At 43.7% G+C, this 23,280-nt stretch overlaps 1 protein-coding gene and 2 long non-coding RNA genes across 13 annotated transcripts in view; 1 reads left to right on the top strand and 2 right to left on the bottom strand.

Moving 5' to 3' along the window:
• Positions 1-3,204, bottom strand: part of LOC140602754 (X-linked retinitis pigmentosa GTPase regulator-interacting protein 1-like) — a 61,993-nt gene extending 58,789 nt beyond the window's left edge. For 5 of the 11 annotated variants that reach the window (XR_012005643.1, XR_012005644.1, XM_072772787.1 and 2 more), the window contains exon 1: positions 2,879-3,203. Coding sequence is in view for 9 of the 11 variants with exons in the window: in XM_072772787.1 (XP_072628888.1) it covers positions 2,879-3,119 (241 nt within the window). In the remaining 2 variants the exon portion in view is untranslated. Of the gene's footprint in view, positions 1-2,878 lie in introns of all 11 variants that reach the window. The other 6 variants (XM_072772792.1, XM_072772793.1, XM_072772794.1 and 3 more) reach the window with 4 other exon arrangements.
• A 2,691-nt stretch (positions 3,205-5,895) lies between these two features.
• Positions 5,896-12,097, bottom strand: LOC140602758 (uncharacterized). Its single transcript, XR_012005653.1, has 4 exons — positions 11,556-12,097; positions 7,853-7,876; positions 6,440-6,586; positions 5,896-5,964 (listed from the first exon to the last, which is right to left on the bottom strand). It is a non-coding gene; the product is annotated as an uncharacterized lncRNA (long non-coding RNA).
• A 7,927-nt stretch (positions 12,098-20,024) lies between these two features.
• LOC140602757 (uncharacterized) lies at positions 20,025-21,613 on the top strand. Its single transcript, XR_012005652.1, has 3 exons — positions 20,025-20,154; positions 20,256-20,301; positions 20,447-21,613. It is a non-coding gene; the product is annotated as an uncharacterized lncRNA (long non-coding RNA).
• Positions 21,614-23,280: the final 1,667 nt, after the last annotated feature.

Raw genomic sequence — 23,280 nt, 5'->3', positions numbered from 1 at the left:
GGGATCGAGTCCCGCCTCGGGCTCCCTGCAGGGGTCCTGCCTCTCCCTCTGCCTGGGTCTCTGTCTCTCTCTCTGTGTCTCTCATGAATAAATAAAGTCTTCAAAAATAAATAAATAAATAAATAAATAAATAAATAAATAAATAAATAAATAAATAAATAAATAAATTTGCCTTTAGAGAAGCAATTTCCTCTTATTTGTACAAAGAGAAATATTGTTGAGACCCCTGGATGGCTCAGCGGTTGGGCGCTGCCTTCTGCCCACGGGGAGATCCCAGGATCCAGGATCGAGTCCTACATCAGGCTCCCTGAAAGGAGCCTCCTTCTCTGCTACCTGTGTCTCTGTCTCTCTCTCTCAGTCTGTGTCTCTCATGAAGAAATAAATAAATAAATCTTTAGAAAAAAAGAGAGAGAGAGAAATATTGACCCACTAAAACTGAGCTGACACTTAGACTCCAAAAACAAAATAAAGGGCCTCCTGGGTGGCTCAGCGGTTGAGCGTCTGCCTTTGGCTCAGGGCATGATCCCGCCGTCCCAGGGTTCGAGTCCTACATACGGCCTCCCTGCATGGAGCCTGCTTCTCCCTCTGCTTCTGTCTCTGCCTCTCTCTGTGTATCTCATGAATAAATAAAATCTTTAAAAAACAAAAACAAAACAAAAAACACCCGTAGAACTGTAGAAAACACCACCAGCAGCAGCAAACAAAGCCGTTTGACAGACTGGGGTACTGTAAATTTTATTTTTTTAATTTAAGAAGCCACCACACCCAATGTGGGGCTTGAACTTACAATCATGAGATTAAGAGTTGTATGCTCTACTATTTTTATTTTAAGATTTTATTTATTAAAAAAAAGATTTTATTTATTTATTCATGAGACACACAGAGAAAGGTAGAGAGACACAGGCGGAGGGAGAAGTAGGCTCCCAAAAGGGAGCCCGATGCAGGACTCGATCCCAGGACCCAGGCATCACAACTTGAGTCAAAAGCAGACGCTCAACCGCCGAGCCACCCAGGCATCCCAAGAGGCATGTGCTCTACTAACCGAGACAACCAGGTACCTTTACTGCATAATTTTTTTGAAAAAGATTTTATGTATTTATTTTTTTTTGAGAGAGAGAAAGCACAAGTTTGGGGGTAAAGGGCAGAGGGAGAGGGAGAAGCAGACTCCCTGCTGGGTGTGGAGCCTGAAACAGGACTCAATCCCAGACCTCAGAGATCATGACCTGAGCCAAAGACAGACGTTTAATCGACTGAGCCACCCAGGTGTCCCTACAGTGCAAACTTTGTCATAGCACCAGCCAAACCAGTATCTCTCCAGCTCCTCCCCCACTCCATCCTGATTTCTATGCTATTGGCTCCCTGTGGCACCTCCCACTCCCACCTGACCTGAAAGGAGAGAGATTGGGCATTTGGGCACTTCTGTGTCCATGTGTTCGGGTGGGCGTTTCAGGGAAGGAAGGTGATCAGTGTTTAGTGGGGGGAGTTTAGAGGTGGGGCAAGGTGGGGGAAGAGTAGGGTCCCCAAGTCACCTGTCCCCACCAAATTACCTAGATAACCTTCAAAACATCCTGAAAATCTACGAATTCGGCCTGAGATTTAAAGAGAGAACAGTTGGAATGCTACAGTGAGAAGAGTTCACGCTTCTATCAAGGTAGGAAGATGGGGGGGAAAAAGGAATAAACAAAAGGCATCCAAGGGGGAGGGGCCCCCGAGGAACCGGACTAAGACTGGGGCGAGTGTCCCCAGGACAGGAGAGCCCCACCTGGAGAAGCAGGAGCTGCACCAACCTTCCCGGATAGTGGGGGGAGTTTAGATTATCCCAAGGTCCTCACAATACTTGTCCTGTACTTCATACATACTACACGGTCCTCAGCTTTATTCTTTTATGGTTCTGGGTCCATATTTTTCTTGATGTCATACCTCTTTTCCTTCACTCTCCTATGCAAATATACTGGAATCTAATGAAATCTAACTTTGTGATGACTAAATATCAAGGTCCAGCCTGGAAAAAGTGAGAACAAAGGTCTCTTTGATAGTATTTGAAGATCTGGAGAATAACTATCTCCTGTGATCTCAGAGTTAAGTCAGGGGGAAATGGCACTGGTGACCAAGAGCAGTCATTTGCTTCTCTCTCTCTTTTTTTTTAAGTTTTATTTATTTATTCATGAGAGACACGCAAAGAGAGAGGCAGAGACCCAGGCAGAGGGAGAAGCAGGCTCCACTCAGGGAGCCTGACGTGGGACTCGATCCCAAGTCTCCAGGATCAGGCCCTGGGCCGAAGGTGGTGCTAAACCGCTGAGCCACCAGGGCTGCCCAGGCATCTGCTTCTCAATTTGAGGTAGCAGGTGCTAAAACAAAACAAAGCAAAAAACAAGACTCCCGATCACCTCTAAAATGATTGGTAAGAATAAAAGGCAGATAAATTCATTTTCAATACTTTTAATAAAGTGAATGTTTAAAAGTAATAAATTTAAGGGGTGCCTGACTCTTGATATCGGCACGGGTCATAGTCTCGGGGTCATGAGATCGAGCCCCACATGGAGCTCCACGCTGGGCATGGAGCCTGCTTAAGATTCTCTCTCTCCCTCTCCCTTTGCCCTGCGCCAAATAAATAAATAAAATTAAACCAATAAACTTAAGAGTTCTCATCCTCTCAAATGAAAACTCATTACATGTAAAAATGTATGCATGTGAGGTAGGTGTCACCTCTCTTGATGGTGAATCTGACCTGATTGCCACTGGTTTTATTGCAGTTATCTGTGATCTACACAAAAACAGGATCAGGTGAGGGGATTGGAGAACTGCTGGCCTGAGTTCCCTTGTCCCACACAAGATGTAGAAGATGCCTCATTTGAGAAAGGTCTTCAGTCTGACCTACCTTTCTCTCTGGACAGTTGAAGTAAGATGTTTGTCTTCTCCTCCAGCTCAGCGTCCAGCTGGTCCTGCAACTGGGAGACTTTCTGCCGTAGCTGTTCCCCCACGAGCTCACTGCTCCAGTGAGGCTGATTACTGCTGGCCAGCATGCTGGGAATGGGGAGCAGGTAAGAAGTGAGGCGAGAGTTGTCAGATAAATACTCAGAGGTGTGTGATGTGACGTCTTTATTGCACAGTTTCAGCATCTCTTGGGCCTAGTGCATCATTCGTTCCCCTACATGGTTTTACTGTCCCTGCTTTCTGTGTAACTGTCATTTACCAACTGCCTCGGAACTTCTGGGCCCGGTGGCGGAGTTCCTTAGTGTCACTTCTGTTCAGGTCTCAGCTACCCCACTGAGCAAACCACCCAAATCACATCTAGTTCCCAAGGAATTTCTCCAGCATGATGGCTTTCTGTAGGCATGATACTGTGTACCAGAACATTCTCAGGCCTGCTGAATTAAAAATGAGGAACAGGGGATCCCTGGGTGGCGTAGCGGTTTGGCGCCTGCCTTCGGCCCAGGGCACGATCCTGGAGACCCGGGATCGAATCCCACATCGGGCTCCCGGTGCATGGAGCCTGCTTCTCCCTCTGCCTGTGTCTCTGCCTCTCTCTCTCTCTCTGTGACTATCATAAATAAATAAAATAAATAAATAAATAAATAAAAAATAAAAAAATAAAAATGAGGAACAGGAGCACCTAGCTGGCTGGCTCAGTTGGAAGAGCACATGAATCTTGATTGTGGGGGTGTAAGTTCGAGCCCCATGTAGGGTGCAGAGGTTACTTATAGAAACAGACTTTCAAATAAATGAGGAACAAAATATTCCTCTTTTGGAACTCCTTTCCTCTATCTACCTTCACCAATGGCTGGTTTAGACAATATTTGCCTTTGAGCCAGATTTATTTATTTATTTATTTATGATAGTCACAGAGAGAGAGGCAGAGACACAGGCAGAGGGAGAAGCAGGCTCCATGCACCGGGAGCCCGACGTGGGATTCGATCCCGGGTTTCCAGGATCGCGCCCTGGGCCAAAGACAAGCGCTAAACCGCTGCGCCACCCAGGGATCCCGCCTTCGAGCCAGATTAATAAATTACTACACAGAAGGGCAGGGACTAACCTTTTCTCTTTTTTTTTTTTTTAAGATTTTATTTATTTATTCATGAGAGATACAGAGAGAAAGAGAGAGGCAGAGACACAGGCAGAGGGAGAAGCAGGCTCCATGCAGGGAGCCTGATGTGGGACTTGATCCTGGGTCTCCAGGATGACGCCCTGAGCTGAAGGCAGGCACTAAACCACTGAGCCACCCAGGGATCCCCGGGACTAACCTTTTCAATAACAATACCCTGCACACCATTGTAACTGGCTGTCAGGCCAGACCCATTTTGAGTGTAAAACACATACAATCTGTCTTTGATTATTTACCTAAGTGAAGTGACATTGATAATAATCAAGCTATTACTTCCGTAGATGTCTTTTTCCTATTTATCATTTGAATAAATGTGGTCTAAAAACAACATGCTAGGGACGCCTGCGTGGCTCAATCGGTTAGGTGTCTGCCTTCAGCTCAGGTCATGGTCCCAGAGTCCTGGGGTCAAGCCCCATTGCGGGCTCCCTGTTTGGTGGGAAGTCTGCTTCTCCCTCTCCTCTCCGCTCTCACTCTCTCTCAAATAAATAAATACATAAATACATAAATACATAAATACATAAATAAATAAATTTAATAAAAAAATAAAAACAACTTGCTTAAGCTAGTACTAAGAGTTCTTGCGAGGGGTGGGGGTGGCGCCTCGGTGGCTCGGTTGGGGATGCATCTGCCTTCAGCTCAGATTATGATTCTGGGGTCCCAGGATCTAGCCCCCTGTCAGGTTCCCTGCTCTGGAAGCAGCAAGTCCACTTCTCCTTCTCCCTCTGCCCCTCCCTACTCGTGTTCTCTCTCACGTGCTTACTCTCTCTCAGATAAATTTAAAAAATAATAAAATCTTTTAAAAAAAGAGTTATTGGAGCACCTGCGTGGCTCAATTGGTTAAGCATCTGGCTCTTGATTTCAATGTTGTAAATTCAAGCCCGGCAATGGGTCGCACACTGGGCATGGAGCCTACTTTAAGAAAAAAGTTCCTGGTACTTCCTAGCTGCATGTTACATGATAATCCAAGCAGATAACATTCTGAGTAATGAGGGAAGAGGCTAATAGCAACGTCTGCTACCCAGAGTCTTCAAAGTGATAATCCCCACACTACTTTGTTTCACTGAGTTGAAGAGCATCAGATATTCCCAGGATGCTCCTAATACCACCTCCCCAAACTATCCCCTGCTCCCTTTAACTGAGTCAGAAGGTATATTTAAATTTTTTAAACTTCTAGGTATTTTATTTTTAAAGATCTATTTGAGAGAGAGAGAGAGAGAGAGCATGAGGAGGGAGGACAGAGGGAGGAGAGAGTTTTTTTTAATTTTTATTTATTCATTCATAGACACACACACAGAGAGGCAGAGACACAGGCAGAGGGAGAGGCAGGCTCCATGCAGGGCGCCCGATGCGGGACTCGATCCCAGGACCCCAGGATCATGCCCTGGGCCCAAGGCAGGTGCTCAACCACTGAGCCACCAGGCATCCCAAGTCTACCTCATTTTTAATAGCTTCATAGGATTTTATTGTGGGGACGCAACATGATTTACTTATTTAATCAAGCCCTATCAAAGGAAATTTGGGTGTTTCCACTTTTTTTTTCTATTAGCAACAATGTAGTAGTTAATATTCTTATTATACATTATCTTTGCAAATACATGCATATGCACATTTAGCATTTTGATAGACAGCATCAAATCCCCTTCCAAAAAGACTGTGCCGACTAATATTGTCACTAACAGTGTCCAGTAACAGCTTCCCTACTCCTTACCCACACTAGGCATTGTTTTATAATGTAAGGGCACTTTTCCATAATTGTCTTTTATAACAGGACCCAAACTTGGTACTCACTTTTCTAAGAGTTTGTCATAATTGTCATTCAGCAATTTTCGTTCTTTTTCCAAATCTTCAACTCTCTCCTGAAACTAAGAATGACAGTAGAATGCCTGAGATAGTATCATAATACCTATTGCCTTGCACGTCTCCCCTCTTCTGTGGCAGAGTGGGGCTTGGGCAGGAGGCTTTCTATGTTCACGTCTCATGTCTACAAGGAGCCACTCAACTAGAAAGACTTGAACCAACTGAAGGTGTGATAGAAACTTTTATTGGAAATAATGAGGATTCACTGAAGCAAATTTTCATGGTGCCTGAGTTTCTACCATTAAGGAAGCAGCAGAACATTATAATACAGCAAAAACTTTGGAGAACAGTCGCAAATGTAAATCCCAGTTTTCCCCCTAATGGTGTAAACTTGAGCAAATTACTTAATCACTTTGGAGTCTCATTTTTCTCATTTGAAAAAACAAAATAGCCGTATTGTTGCTAAGGCACGCTTTTTAACACCTCTGAAGTTGAAATGTAACTTACGACTGATGCCACCTTCCGGTTATTATTATTTACCTCCTTCAGTGTTATCTGCAGGATGGACACATCTTCCAGTTGGCTCTTCAAGCTCACAGCCTTCTTGCTCTCTTCCTTCAGTTCTGCCCTGAGCTCACTGACTTGCCCAACGAGGGCATCATGGGCAGCACTCAGGATTCCCTGATTCTGGGGCAAAAGGGAAGTTACTCTGGAAACTGTCGTATCACCCAGCAGACCTGGTCTCAAGATACCAGCAGCCCTAGCGTTCCCCAGTGGATGTCAAGAAGAATGGCTTTTTTTTTTTTTTTTTTTTATTTATGATAGTCACAGAGAGAGAGAGAGGCAGAGACACAGGCAGAGGGAGAAGCAGGCTCCATGCACTGGGAGCCCGACGTGGGATTCGATCCCGGGTCTCCAGGATTGCGCCCTGGGCCAAAGGCAGGCGCCAAACCGCTGCGCCACCCAGGGATCCCAAGAAGAATGGCTTTGATTGATAACATGGTAGGTACCTTTGTACTATAAACTGGCCTTGCTTATCACCCTAGATTTTCTCAGGAAGTATCATTTCCCTATTAGTGAGGATTTTCCACTCCAGGAAACTGTAATCCATAATTGGAGCGTTCCTTCTCCCGAGGCTCAAATTAAACCCTGGCTCTAAGTGAAGTGACACCTGTCACAGTTGCCTTTAGTTTCTAAGCTATTTGAATGCTTCTTAGGGTGATAACTCTTCCCTTTGACCTAGCAAAGTGACATGTTAACTTTAGAAGTGTGCATTCTTTCTCGTGGACATGTCTGGTGAGGAACAGCTCTTCAGGCTGGGAACTCTGTCTTAGTGACTGTCTTAATCGTGGCCATTCACCCAGTTCCACCTGCACTCCACTGGCAGGACTGAATGGCACCGAACATTTCAGAACATCACAGAAGCTATGCAACAACTTTGTTATATTTTGTCACTTTATACACACTAGAGGAATACTCAGGAATTTCTGAACAAATGCTATATAATTCTCTCCAGCAACAGGTTGAAAAATACTATCCCATGTATTTCAGACCTCATATTTTGGTTTTATGAAAAAAGCACAATAAATATCTTCTAATCATAGTAATAGGACGTTTGTCTTAATAGGAATTCGAGGTCATAATAACTTCAATTTACTTGGCTAAATTCTGGCGTTATGTGACTTGAAGATTAATACAAATTTCTTTGGGTTTTATTATTCTTACTACTAAGAAAAGGAGATTCAAAGTATCTTTATCAGGATCCCTGGGTGGCGCAGTGGTTTAGCGCCTGCCTTTGGCCCAGGGTGCAATCCTGGAGACCCAGGGTCAAATCCCACGTCGGGCTCCTGGTGCATGGAGCCTGCTTCTCCCTCTGCCTATGTCTCTGCCTCTGTGTGTGTGTGTGTGACTATCATAAATGCATTTTAAAAAAAGAGAATCTTTATCAAGTACCTTCTGGAGCAGAGTTTCATATGCCTGAAAGAAAGAAATACATATTATTCTACTGATTTATTAACTTGATATTTATTTTGATATTTATCTCTATAACACAAATGTTTAAATGGTTAGTTTAAGGAAGATTTAAAAATTCTGAGAAATCAAGTCCATTTGACTCCTTGTTTACTAATTGCTTTTCCCTCCCCTAGCTTACCAGGAAGTCTGTGAACATAACAGATAACACAATTTCTTTAAAAAGCAAGGAGGGTCACTTATTCACATTTGTATCGCGTTTGGTGGAATATCCAAGAAAATTATTTATTTTCAGAGTAGGTGATCTTACTCAGCATGCTTCGGAAAAGTTTTCTTTCCGGTTTAGAAACAGAAAAAGCAACGCTAAGCAAACTAACTACAACAGCTGTTATTGGTTGAACAGAACTGTGTGTTTCATTACCTGTTGCACTATAGTTGTTGTAATTATTTTACAGACATCATCTCATTTAACCCTCACAGTATATCCAAGAGGGAGTTATTATTACCAAAACCTTAAAAAACGAGGGACCCAAAGCTCAGAGAGCTAAGTCACTTGCTCAGAGTCACAGGCCTTACCTCACCCTCCTGACCCCAGAGTCGGTGCTACTGATGAACAGAGTTTACTGCTAAGGGAGTAGGAGAAGGCAAACTTTTTGAAGTACGTGTGTAAGAAAGAATGACTAGAAAGGCAAACTGCTGGAGAAAACAAATGGTAAAACCTACATTTTAAACAATTATTGGTGATTACTCACCATCTCAGGTCATCTCTACACTGTTGCTACCATGGCTAAGGATTTAGAACGGCTTGCTTACTTTTCTTCCTCTAATGCAATGGAGGAATAGATAGGGTTTTTAAAAAATGTAATCCTATAAATATTGTTGTTTACCTGTACAATTTAAAATTACCTTCCTTCTCCTATTTCCACATTCAGTAAGTGCTACCCAAATTAACCAAGTCAAAAAATACAAGCATGTGCATAGTTCTCTCCAAAACACAGGTCTGGGGGTTGACCTCGTAAAGATAAAGATGCCTTTCGTCTCCATCAGAACAGAAGTACCGGGGCAGAGGTAACCATAGCCAATCCCCAATCCGGATGAATGACACCACCACCACCATCTGCTCGCCCATGCTAACCACTCAGGACCTGCCTTTCACTTCCCCCTTTCTTCCACTCATTCCCTTTTGGCGATGAAGTCCATTCTTCTACTTCCTGGAAGTTCCCAATACAGTCCTTTCTTCGAGGGCCTCTCTCACTGCCTTGGTTGGGACCCTCATCCTGTCTCCTGGGGACAACTACAATCATTTTTCACCGACCACTTTATTTTGCCAGCCAACCTATACCATTCACTCCACTGCCAGATGATCCTTCCTTGTAGTTTTGTGATTTTTTATTAAGTTGAAAAATTTCAGAAAAATATAAAGACTACAATATCAATCATCTATAATTCTACTACCCAGAGTTAATCATTACTATTGTTTTGTAATAGTTTTTAAAGGCATATTTCCGGATCCCTGGGTGGCGCAGCGGTTTGGCGCCTGCCTTTGGCCCAGGGCGTGATCCTGGAGACCCGGGATCGAGTCCCACGTCGGGCTCCCGGTGCATGGAGCCTGCTTCTCCCTCTGCCTGTGTCTCTGCGCCTCTCTCTCTCTCTGTGACTATCATAAATAAATAAAAATTAAAAAAAAAATAAAGGCATATTTCCTTATTAAAATGTACTTTCAAGAAAATTCAAACATTAAAAAACACAAAGCGATCTCTTTGGGGAAAAAACTGATCACGTTATCAACTTACTTAAAACCTTTCTGCAGCTCTCCATTGTCTATGGGATAAAGTCTAAAATCCTGGTAGGCTTCCCTGATGTTTCTCACCTCCATGTCCTGACCTACAATCTCTCCTCCTCTGGAAAACCTTCCCCTCTCCTGCACACTCATTAACACCTGCTAATCATTCAGAATCCCAATATTTGGTTCATGAATATACTCCTTTAAGAATCCTTTTTGGGGGATCCCTGGGCGGCGCAGCGGTTTGGCGCCTGCCTTTGGCCCAGGGCGTGATCCTGGAGACCCGGGATCGAATCCCACGTCGGGCTCCAGGTGCATGGAGCCTGCTTCTCCCTCTGCCTATGTCTCTGCCTCTCTCTCTCCCTCTATATGACTATCATAAATAAATTTTTAAAAATGTTTAAAAAAAAGAATCCTTTTTGGGAAAAAAAGAATCCTTTTTTGGTTTCTCTCTCTCTCTCTCTCTCTCTCTCTCTCTCTCTCTATCTCTCATGAATAAATAAATAAAAATCTTAAAAAAAAAAAAAAGAATCCTTTTTGGGGACATCCTGGGTGGCTCAGCGGTTTAGTGCCGCCTTCGGCCCTGGTGTCCTGGGATCGAGTCCCAGGGTAGAGTTCCGAGTTGGGCTCCCTGCCTGGAGCTTGCTTCTCCCTCTGCCTGTGTCTCTGCCTGTGTGTGTGTGTGTGTGTGTGTGTGTGTGTGTGAGAGAGAGAGAGAGAGAGAGAGAGAGAGAGAGAGACTAATGAATAGATAAATAAAATCTTTAGGGTAGCCCAGGTGGCTCAGCAGTTTAGTGCCACCTTCGGCCCAGGGCATGATCCTGGGGACCTGGGATCAAGTCCCACATCGCGCTCCCTGCATGGAGCCTGCTTCTCCCTCTGCCTGTGTCTCTTCACCTCTCTCTCTGTGTCTCTCATGAATAAATAAAATATTTTTTTAAAAAAATAAAATCTTAAAAAAAAAAAGGAATTCTTTTTGGACCCCACATCCCATTCTCTGGGAGAGCTATGCTCTCGTGTGTGCCTGTCAATACCCTCTGTGTGGATGGCTGGATTGTTCACATCTGGTTCTCTTGCTCTGGTAAGTTATTTGAAGGCAGGAGCTGTTTTACTTTGTAATCTTTGAGTCCTGGTGCTTTACACGGTTCCTGGTATTCAATAAATATTCAGTAAAAGAATCACTTAGACCCTTGTTGCCCTACTCTCGCCATTCACACAGGAGTTTCCCTTGTGTGGTAATGAGAAAAGAGCATAGGCCTTGGTGCCGGTTAAACGTGGACTCAAAGCCTGCTCTTCCCCTTACTCTTTTTATGACTTGAGCAAGTTACTTAGCTTCTTTGAGGGTCAGTGACCTCACCTGTTAAACGTACTTACATGGAGGGTTGCGTCAGCCTTAAATGAGATAATGAGTGTAAGCAACTGGGCCAGAGTGCAGCACATACAAAGTGCTCAGTGAAGATAGTCTCCTTCCCTTCTCCTATGACTGCTCTTGGCTTCCCAACTTAATTACATTTTGGTTGTAACCCTTGGCTGGGACCTTAACTCTGGCCCAGGTTAACCACACTTAATTCCACTTTAGAAGGGCAGGGCTTGAGCCTTCATAATACATAATGTGAAGTACTGGAAAAAGAACAGACTCCAAATTGCAAGGCATGGATTTGAATATCCCCTTTAAGTTGTGTAACAAATAATTTAATTTCCCTCCGTTGTGGTCTTCTGTGTATATAATGGAGAAATACTACTAACTGGCTCTCTCCCCCACCCCAAATTGGCGACAAAGAGTTCTCGTTGGAACTAGAGGCCTGATTGGGCCCGGGGCTTCTCAAACAGCCAAGGACCCCAGGGATCTGTGATTTGAGGGTGTCCCAGACCATCCCACACTGCCCTGCCCTGGTGCCTCACCTCTTGAACTTCTGTTAACTGTGCTTTTGTTGCTACTAATGAAGTATTCCTTTCACGTAAGAGCTTCTTAAGCCGAATCAGCTCTATATTCTCCTTAATGGAAGCTCTGGAAAAAGAAGACTCTGCTAAAACATTCTGTGAATGGACAGAATTAAACAACTTTCCCCCCAACACCGCACCCAATAAGAATATCTTCCTCTTGCCTCTTGCATCTCTGTCTCAGCCACAACACACCAGAAGTAGGAAGCGAATCCACACGCCAATAAATAATCATTCTCCCATTTTTCCTCACATTGCCTGACATTCGATAGAGACACCTCCCACCTTAAACTCTGTGTTCTGAGAAAACATAATCGCTATTTTTTAAATTATGGTGCTCACAATTTCCCATAAACTTTGCAAAGTCCAGCTGAGTCTGAGTCCTGTTTCCTTAAAGAAACCAGAAAGGTATGGATATGGAGGGAAATCCAAGGGAAGATGATTTCTCAACCTAGGATATTGTATTTTCTTTATTATTTGAAAGGTATTGAGGTGAATTTGGGTTCATTAGCTCTATCTCAGTGGTTCCCAGTCTTAGCTGCTTATTAGAATCATCTAGAGAAGAAGAAATCTTTATAATTATACTGCCTGAATTCCACCCCCAAATAACTGACAGGGGATCTGTGGGGTGGGGCCCAGGTTCTCTACATTTGTTTGTTTTTAATTTTCAGGATCTGTTTATATGAAATAAATTATATAAGATGTACAAGCTTTTGATTTTATTTAATTAACTTATTTATCGATTTTTGTGTTCCATATGTATGGATATGTTCCATATTGTATTACCTCATATGTCATTTCTTAGTTTCTTAATCAATATTGTCTTTTTTGAAATAGAACACTTTTTTCCTCCAAATTTTAATTTCAATTTCAGTTAGTTATCATGCAGAGCAAAACTGGTTTCACGTGTAGAATTTAGTGATTCATCACTTACATACAACACCAAGTGCTCATCACAAGTGCCCCCCTTAATACTCATCACCCATTTAATCTACCTCCCCACACCTCCCCCCAGGCTTCTGTGGTTTTAATAAGTCTCCAGATTTAAAACTATGTTTGAACATGGATGTTTACAGCCATTTCATTCAAAATTGCCCAAATCTGGAAGCAACCAAGACGTCTTTTGTAGGTGAATTGATAAATAAACTGTGGTCCATCCAGACAATGGAACACTACTCCGTGCTAAAGGAAATGAGCTATCAAGCCATGGAAACACATGGAGGAAACGGAAGTGCATAGAGCCAAGCGCAAGAAGCCAGTCTGAACAGGCTGTATCGTGTATGGCTCCAACCATATGACGTTCTGGCCAAGGCAAAACCATAAAGGCAGTAAAAACATCAGTGGTGCCAGATGTAAGGAGGTAGGGAGGGATAAACGGGCAGAGCACAGAGGATGTTTAGGAGGCTGAACCCGCTCTGTGTGATACACAGTGGGAGATACACGACATTCAACATTTGTCCAAGCCCACGAATGCGCAGCACCAACAGTGAGCCCTAAGGTAAACTATGGACTTTGGCTGATAATGATGTTCAGTGCAGGTTCATCCACTGTCACAAAAATGCCTGTGGGATGGGCTGTTGTTAGAGTGGGAGGCTGGGGTGGGGGTGAGTGGTATATGGGAAGTCTCGGTACTTCCTGCTCAACTTTACTATGAATCTAAAACTTCTCTAAAAAAGAAGAGTCTACTTAAAAAAAAAGTTGTCCAACTGAGAACGCCTATCTGGTGATGAGGATGAAAAAGTGTTCCTTCTGTGACGTGAAATGGCAAATCTTCTAAGATACGTAAACCCTCTCTTAGGTTGAATCCATTTCCTAACCCGGGTGGGAAGCCAGGGCTATTTCGCAGGCTGACTTTAACCCCGAGCATCCGCCTTTCCTCTGACACAGGAAAGAAGCAAATAAGAAGCTCTGACCTCTTCAGCTCGCACAGTCTGGGGGGGACCGCCACGCGCTCTTACCGCAGCTCTGCGGCCTTCTGCGCACACTCCAAAGAGCTTCTCTGCTCAAACTCTTCACCTTTCGACCACATTTTCTCCAGAGATTTGGGTGGCTCTTCCACTAGCAGAGTATTGCTGGTCATAACATGAACAGCATTAGGCATACATAGACCAATGATTTTAGGCATAATTATGACTTTGCTGAAAGAAATTGCACTGTTAGAAGTAGGAACATTATACAAAAAGAAAAAATGGAAACTGCTGTTATAGGGGCTTAGAAATGAGTGCCCGCATATATGAAGGAAAATTAGAGGAGGTAATTTTTGGTATGTGCGATGGATAATCTTACCAAATACAGTTTTCAAGTGCCAAACAGAAATATAAATGAGAAAAAGAAAGAAATATAAATGAATTACAACCTAAAGGGGGGAAATAGAAACGGAAAGAGAGGTAATACCCTCAATTAAGGAGAAGGCCTTTGCCTTTCCTTCAAAGACAGAGAGATGTTTATTTCCCATTTTTAAGCAATGAAGTTGGAATATGACCTAAAGCTGGCTTTCATCTTCTCTGATTATGCTGGGAAGACCTGAAAGTGCACCATTCACTTGTTCCCTAAATGATGTATTTCCTTTTTTCTTTTTTTTAAGATTTTATTTATTTATCCATGATAGACACACACACACAGAGAGAGAGAGAGAGAGAGAGAGAGGCAGAGACCCAGGCAGAGGGAGAAGCAGGCTCCATGCAGGGAGCCCCATGCGGGACTCGATCCCTGGTCTCCAGGATCAGGCCCTGGGCTGAAGGTGGCGCCAAACCGTTGAGCCCCCGGGGCTGCCTCGTTTGTTACTCTTTCAACTTTTAATTGGAAATACATCATTGGGCAGCCTCGGGGGCTCAGCGGTTTGGCTCCGCCTTCAGCCCAGGGTATGACCCCGGGGTCCTGGATCGAGCCCGACGTCAGGCTCACTGCTTGGGGCCTGCTTCTCCCTCTGCCTGGGTCTCTGCCTCTCTCTCTGGGTCTCTCATGAATAAATAAATAAAATCTTTAAAAAAGAAAAGAAAGAGTAACAAATGGTACAGGTAAATGAAAATAACTCACGGCTCACTGGGTATTTCACCTCCGGTCTTCTCACTTGTTGCCTGGTCCCTGAATGTAGGAGGGGCTGTGTAGCTTGGCCGGTCCCTGGGCTCTGAAAGTTTAGCAGAAGACGTAGACTCTGCAACAGATTTCTCCAGACCACCAAGTGCTAGAAATAGGGAGCCTGGAGACCCGCGGGGCGGGGGGTGGGGGGGTGGGGGTGTGTGTGAATCCTCCTAAGGGTCTCTGATTGCAGAGCAGAGGTTCTCAGTCTTTCCTCCCGCGTAGATGCGCACCTGCAGGCTTATAGCCGCAGGCTACGGACTGTCAAGTGAGGGGGTATAAGCGGGAAGAAGAATACAAGAAAGGGACCCGGCTCTGACTCCAGTGCATCTTTATCTGGTGGCCGGTATGTAACTGGTGCTCCCTAACGCTGAGCCAAACTGAACTGAAACGTATTTATTTTATTGAATCCAGTGCTGGGTTTCCAGCCGCCAGAGACTCTAGCCAGTGGGAATACTGAGGAAGAGAGGCTCAACTTGTCCGCACGGCCTGGCCTCTGGGCCTAGACCTCAGGAGTGGGCTTGGGGCACCCGCCAGCTCCCCGGATGCACAGCATGCACACTTTCCACTCTGTGTACGCGCATTTTTCTTGAGAGGAGGCCTCGCCTTGACTGTGCTTCCAAAGGAGTGCCCTTGGCGGAGCAGCAAAGACAGTGGGCCCTAGAGGTGGGGCCACGGGGTGCGGGGTCCCCCTGTGTCTGCAGAGGGCCCTGTTCTGAGGACTGTGCTCCCCGGGAGGGAACACCGTGCATTCTAGTCTCTTTCTGGGGACGCTACAGACCGTGACCAGGAACATTCCTCTTTGGTCTGATTCTCTCCTGGGCAGCCCTTGACACTGAACTGGGGACGTGGACCCTGGACCAGCACCCGGGACAAAGACGTCAAGGAGGCAGGAGGCATGGGGGGCCAGGGACTGGAGGGGTAGAGGCGGAAGGGACCGGCCGCAGATGCTCCCCCAGGGCGGTGCTGCTGGGGGTGGGAACTCACCCCTCCGGCCTCGGTCGGGCCCCCGTACAGAGTGCAGCCCACGGTGCACCCCGCGGGCCCGGGGCAGGCGGCCGGGCGGAGCAGGGGGGCCCGCGGGGCGCTGCACCTGCCGCCGCCTCGCAGGCCTCTCTGCCTCTGCCCCCGGGGTGCTGGGGTCCCTGGGGTCCCCGGGGGCCCTGGGGTCCCGGCGCGCAGCCGTCAGCCGGAGCAGCGCAGTCCTCGCCCTGTGAGCAAAGGGACAGACGGTGGCAAGTTCTTCCCCTTTCATGAATCAGATTCTACAGTTGCTTTGGCGGCACATAGCCGTGGACCGACCTGTGACACGCAGTTACCTACTGTGGTCTAGTCTTCACACTTTAAAAAGTTGACTTTCTATCCCCCATTAACTCTCTGAGGGCAGGGACACTGCAGTGTCCGTTCTGTCACAGTGATGGCACAATCGTCTTAGTAAAGACTGTTGGGGGACACTCTTCAAGATGTTTACCTGCACGTTTATTTTTAGATTATATGCATTTACTTCTGTCCCAATAAATTGTGGTCATGTTACAACATAAACAAAAAGACTAATTTTTAAAGGGGAGATAATTAAATACAAGCACAAAGTTTAATATTTACTTCTCCCATCCCATTTGTCCGCACACCCCGTACATGTGCCCAACTTTAAGTACATGTACTCCTCTACAGCCCCCACTAGACTCCGAGCCTTACTTATAGAGGATAGTCAATCGCTGTCATCTTTTTATTTATTTTTAAATGAATGAATGAATGAATGAATGAATGAATGAATTAAATATTTTATTTATTTATTCATGAGAGACACAGAGAGAGAGAGGCAGAGACACAGGCAGAGGGAGAAGCAGGTTCCCTGCAGGGGGGCCCAATGTGGGACTTGATCCAGGGACCCTGGAATCACGCCCTGAGCCAAGGCAGGCGCTAAACCACTGAGCCACCCAGGCGTCCCTGTCATCTTTTTATTTATTTTTTTTTATTTTTTATTTTTTTTTCCCGTCATCTTTTTAAAGTAACCTCTACACTCAAGGTGGGGCTTGAACTCACAACCCCAAGATCAAGAGTTGCATGCTCTATAGACTGAGCCAGTTGGGCACCCCCCTCACTATTTGTCATCTTGACCTAAAATCATGCTTTCAACCTTCACCATCAGAGTCTGTGGTCCTCCACACCTGTCAGTTCTGACATACTGTTTATGTGGGTTTGGGCATATCATTAACCTTTTGTGCTCAGTTTCCTGATCTATGAATAAAGATAAAAATAACACTTACTGGGACGCCTGGGTGGCTCAGCAATCGAGCACCTGCCTTTGGCTCAGGTCATGAGCCCAGGATCCAGGATCGAGTCCCACATCAGGCTCCCTGCAAAGAGCCTGTTTCTCCCTCTGCCTGTGTCTCTGCCTCTCTCTCTCAGTGTGTGTCTCTAATGAATAAATAAATAAATCTTAAAAATAAATAAATAAATAAATAACATTTACTTCAGTAGATTGTTATGAGGATTAAATCAATTAACATATGTTAAGTGTTTAAAACAATGCTGTGCATTGTGAGGACTGTACGAGTTAGCTATTATTACATATCATTATATCCAGATAGAGAAAACAAATCATAAAACATAGCCAGGTAATTTGCCCAAAGCAAGGGGAGGTCAGGGGCATGGAATCTAATTTAGCTACTTAACATCTATAATCTCAAGTACTTCTTTTTTTTCTCTCAAGTACTTTTTATTTTTATTTTTATTTATTTATTTATTTTTTCTCAAGTACTTTTTAGTTATCAACCAAGAAGCAAGATTTTTTGGCCAATGCAACCTCCTGCTTTAACCAGATTTTAGAGTTCTCCTCATTATAAAAGAATCTCTACTCTGAAGAGTGCTGACATACAATGGAAGCCCGTATCCTACAGATTTTTCTTTTTTAAGTGGGCTCCAGGCTATGTGGAGCCCAATACAGGGCCTGAACTCACAACCTGGAGACCAACACCCAAGCCAAGGTCAAAAGTCGGACGCTTAACTAACTGAGCCATCCAGGTGCCCCTGTATCTCGTAGATTCAAAATGAAGCTCTGAACCACTCTTGGGGATTACCAGTGAGAAAGCAAAAAGTTGCTCTTGATGTTGGGGAATTGGTCTGACATGACTAGTTCCCAGTGTTGTTTGAAGTGGGCTGGGGGCTCACAGCTAGACCATGTTATTATCCTGTTGAACATAATCCCACAGAACACCGACATCAGACAAGGCCACTGAAATCATGATGGAGTGATACTGAACAAGGCCAACGCATCACTTTGTCTAAACACAGACAAAAACAAGGTCACTGTGCTACACACAAAATACAGTTTCTTTTCCTAGTTAATGAGTAACTGCTATTCTAACCAATTAACTTAGCCTCATTCTAGTCTACCTTCCCCATGGATAAGATTTACTGAGGTATCAGGGCACCTGGGCAGCTCAGTCGGTTAAGTGTCTGACTTCAGCTTAGATCATGATCTTGGGGTCCTGGGATCAAGCCCCCATGTGTCTGGCTCTGTGCTCAGCAGGGAATCTGCTTCTCCCTCTCCCCCTGTCCCTCCCCCAACCCTTGTGTGCATGCACGTGCAATCTCAAATAAATAAACAAAATCTGGGAGCCTGGGTGGCTCAGCGGTTGAGTGTCTGCCTTTGGCTCAAGCCGTGATCCCGGGGTCCTGGTGATCAATCAGGTTCCACATTGGGCTCCCCGAGGTGAGCTTACTTCTCCCTCTGCCTATGTCTCTGCCTCTCTCTCTGTGTTTCTCATGAATAAATAAATAAAATCTCTAAAAAAATTAAAGTGAATAAAAAAATAAGCAAACGAAACCTTTAAAAAAATTTACTGAGATATCCAAATACAGGATTGTCCCAGCTTTCTAAGGGTATCAAATCTGGAGCAAACTCCCGTTTCCTTGGACCCTCCCACAAATCACCCAAATGAAATTCAAATCCTTTTTTTAAAAAAATATTTTATTTATTTATTCATGAGCAACACAGAGAGAGAGGCAGAGACACAGGCAGAGGGAGAAGCAGGCTCCATGCAGGGAGCCCGATGTGGGATTCGACCCCGGGTCTCCAGGATCATGCCCCGGGCTGCAGGCGGCGCCAAACCGCTGCGCCACCGGGGCTGCCCCTGAAATTCAAATCCTATAATAGATTTTTTCCAACACATTCTTACTGAGATGACCATAGTTCCCCATGGAGTGCATTTCTCTAGCTGCAACGAGTAATAAACCAAACTTATTCAACTACAGGTATGTTCCTGCTAGTCTTTGGCCAAAAGACATTGACACCAATATCTTCAAAATATGTCCTAGAGATAAAGTCTGAACTTTCAGAACTCCCATTCTTCCCATTTGTTTATCTAGACACACTCCATCTCAGATTCCTCTCCGGGTTCTCACCTGAGAGATCCACTTTTGAAAGCCAATACTGTAAGGTCACTGTACATGGTATAATTTCAGAGTTAAGAGCTTTCAGCACTGCCACTTGCCCATTAGCTTTGACTTTAGAGAAGTTACTTAACTTCTTTATGTTTCCTTTTCCTCTTACTAACACCTCCCTCCTAGTATTTTTTTTTAAAGATTTTATTTATTTATTAATGAGAGACAGAGAGACAGAGAGAGAGAGGCAGAGAGAGAAGCAGGCTCCATGTAGGGAACCCGACGTGGGACTCGATCCTGGGACTCCAGAACCATGCCCTGGGCCAAAGGCAGGCGCCAAACCGCTGAGCCACCCAGGGATCCCCCCTCCTAGTATTAACTAAGTTAATTGCATTTATAACAGTAAGTTAGTTAACATATATAAAGAACTTACAACATGCCTTACATACAGTAAATGACCAATATGATTTTTGGTTTTATTTTGCAAATAAAAACCTCCTTCTCGGGATCCCTGGGTGGCGCAGCGGTTTGGCGCCTGCCTTTGGCCCAGGGCGTGATCCTGGAGACCCGGGATCGAATCCCACGTCAGGCTCCCGGTGCATGGAGCCTGCTTCTCTCTCTGCCTGTGTCTCTGCCTCTCTCTCTCTCTCTGTATGACTATCATAAATTAAAAAAAAAAAAAAAAAAAAAAGAAAAGAAAAAAAAAAACCTCCTTCTCTTACTTGCCCTTTTGTTCTCCAGCTTTTAAAGAATTAAGGAGGGGATGCCTGGGTGGCTCAGTGGTTGAGCTTTGTTTGCCTTTGGCTCAGGGTGTGATCAGAGTCCAGGATCCATAGAGCCTGCTTCTCCCTCTGCCTATGTCTCTGCCTGTCTCTCTATCTCTTGTGAATAATTAAATAAAATGTTAAAAAAAAAAAAAAAAGACTTAAGGAGAACACAAGGTACCTTTTGATCTCATCCTGTTGCTTCCAAGAAAGCTCCTTCACCAACATGTGCTCTTCACGAAGACGAAACAAGCTGTCCTCCAATTCTTCCCGGCTCATTCTGCTCAAGGGTGGTTGAGCTTTCATATTCTTACCTAAAGTCCCAGGAAAGGGTACAGAGAGATTATTTTACAGTCTATCTTGATTTGAGTGTTTGAGAGGAAATTCAGGAAGGATATGAAATGCATGCTAATGGATCTCTTTATCATTTCAGATCATTCCTGGATGTGGAATATCATTCCATACTGCTCCAGCATAAGGTATGACTCAACATCCTGTCTAGAAAGTACATTCTCTTTTTAAAAATATCAAACAAAAAAATAGAAAATAAAAATATCAAACAAAGCTATTAATCTACTTAATTTTTCTTTTTAATTTACTCTTCTGTTTTTTTCTCCTTACTAGATAATTTGGACCTAGACAAAGTTGTGCCCACAACTATCTTCAAACCCTTACTAAGGAAAAGGATAGAAACCTTTCTTGATTACCAAGTCATCTCATTTGTTTTCGTGGTTTGGAGAAACTGTCCCCAAATTTGCCTCCTTGACATAGAGCATTTGCGTGGTCTAAGCAGAGGAAAGTAGAGTACATTTTTCAGTGTGCGAGTGTTCACTGACCCACAGTCAGGTCTGATCTCATGAGAAAGATCTTAAGATTCCAACGCTCAAAATATAGCTCCTTTCCTGGAGGAAAGAGTTCAGAACTTCAGTCTCAGAACCACTGCAGCCACCACTACCACCTCTCTGGTTTAGACTTTGGAAATCATATATTTTAAAAAAAAACAGCTTTATTGAAGTGTAATTGGCATGTAATACACTGAATATACTTAAAGTGTAAAAATTTGGTTAATTTTGACATCTGTATATAACTGTGAAACCATCACATAAGATAATGACTATATCCATCGTTGCCAAATTTCCTTGTGCCCCTTTGTGATCCATTGCTTTCCACCCTACCCTAACACCAATTCCACTTTAGTCCCCAGGCAACCACTGATGATGGCTTTCTATTGCTATAGTTCTGATTTTCTAGAATTTTATATAGATCAAAACATCCATTATGTACTCGTTTTATTTTTTAGTTTAGAGGGGTGGTTTGATTTCTTTCACTCAGTATAATTCTTTTGAGATTCATCCACGGTGTTTCTTATATCAGTAGTTTCTTTTGATTGCTGGTAGCATTTCACTGTACAGATATACCATAATTTATTATCCATTTACTGTTGATGGATATTTGAATTGCTTCTAGGTTTTGGCTGTTACAAATACAGCAGCTATGAAAATCTTTAAGTCTTTGTGTGGACATGTTTTAATTTTTCTTGGGTAAATACATAGGAGTGGAATAGCTGGGTCATAAGATAGGTGTATGTTTAACTTTTTAAAAGTCTGGGCAGCCCGGGTGGCTTGGTGGTTTAGCACTGCCTTCAGCCCAGGGCCTGGTCCTGGTGACCCAAGATCAAGTCCCACGTCGGGCTCCCCACATGGAGCCTGCTTCTCCCTCTGCCTTTCTCTCTCTCCCTCTGTGTGTGTGTGTGTGTCTCATGAATAAATAAATAGAATCTTTAAAAAAAAATCTGTCCAACTGTTTTACAAATATATATATCTCACAATATGTAATATTACATATATTCTCTATTATTTCTTGGAATCACTTGGAAGTAAATTGTACACATGATATTCCATTACTCTAAACACTTTATTGTATATCTCCTGAAAATAAGGACATAACCACAGTATAATTCTAATTCTATTATTCCTTCTACATTTATTATTTGGAATTCTACTATAAGGTAAAAATTTCTCTTTACTACATTTATTTATTAATATATTTATTTATATGTATGCAATCTCATGGATTCCTATTTTATTCAATGGGTGAATAATCCAACAATATCATTATTCATGTTGACACTCAAATTGTTCCAGATTCAGCCAGTGTGAGCCTTTTCAGCTGGTTCTGGTATCCTTTAGAAATATCTCTATGAGTTTTTGAGAATTTCCACATTTTTGGATATAATAAGATGTTTCTAGACTCACCTTGTACGTTTTTTGCCCAAACCCCTGGTTCCTTCTAGTGGAGAATTATATTTAAAACTAAGATGTGAAAAAAGGAAAAAAAAAAAAAAGACAAAGATATGAGTGGGGCGCCTGGTGGGCTTAGTTGGTAAAACACACAGCTGTTGATCTCAGGGTCATGAGTTCAAGCCCAATGTTGGACATGGAGCCTACTTAAAGAAAGAAACAAAGCCAAGAAACTATAGGGTCCCCTAGCAGGCTCAGTCGGCAGAGCATGCCACTCTTGATTTCGAGGTCTTGAGTTCAAGTTCCACATGTGGTATAGAGCTTAATTAAAAACAATAACAGGGGCAGCCCGGGTGGCTCAGAGGTTTAGTGCTGCCTTCAGCCCAGGGCATGATCCCGGAGACCTGGGATTGAGTCCTGTGTCGGGCTCCCTGCATGGAGCCTGCTTCTCCCTCTGCCTGTGTCTCTGCCTCTCTCTCTCTCTGTATCTCTCATGAATAAATAAATAAAATCTTTAAAAAAATAAAATAAAATAAAAACAACAACAACTAAGATCTGAAGAGATATTCAACATCACTAATAATCAGGAAAATGCAAATCAAAACCACAAAGAGATATCACCTCACATCTGTCAGAATGGTTAGTATCAAAAAGACAAAAAATATCAAGTGTTGGCACAGATGTGGAGAAAAAGGAACGCTCGTGCACTGTTGGTAGGAACATAAATTGGTGTAGCCACTGTGGAAAACGTGGAGGTATGGAGGTTCCTTAAAAAATTAAAAATGAGTTAACAGGGATCCCTGGGTGGCACAGCGGTTTGGCGCCTGCCTTTGGCCCAGGGCGCGATCCTGGAGACCCGGGATCGAATCCCACATCGGGCTCCCGGTGCATGGAGCCTGCTTCTCCCTCTGCCTGTGTCTCTGCGCCTCTCTCTCTCTCTGTGACTATCATAAATAAATAAAAAAAAAATTAAAAAAAAATGAGTTAACATATGATCCATTAATTCAACTACAGGGTACTTACCCGAAAAACCCCAAAACATGAATTTGACAAGATATATGCACCCCTAGTTTACTTTGGCACTATTTAGAATAGTCTAGATATGGAAGCAACCCAAGGTAGGTGAATGGATAAAGAAGATGTGCTATGAAAAAAAGAAAAGAAAAAAAGAGAGAGAGGAAAACAAAGCATAAGGACTCTTGTAGATAGAGAATACAC

Source organism: Canis lupus, chromosome 13, assembly GCF_048164855.1.
Source record: "Canis lupus baileyi chromosome 13, mCanLup2.hap1, whole genome shotgun sequence".
NCBI classification, from domain to species: Eukaryota; Metazoa; Chordata; class Mammalia; order Carnivora; family Canidae; genus Canis; species Canis lupus.
This window is presented reverse-complemented; position numbering and strand designations above follow the sequence as displayed.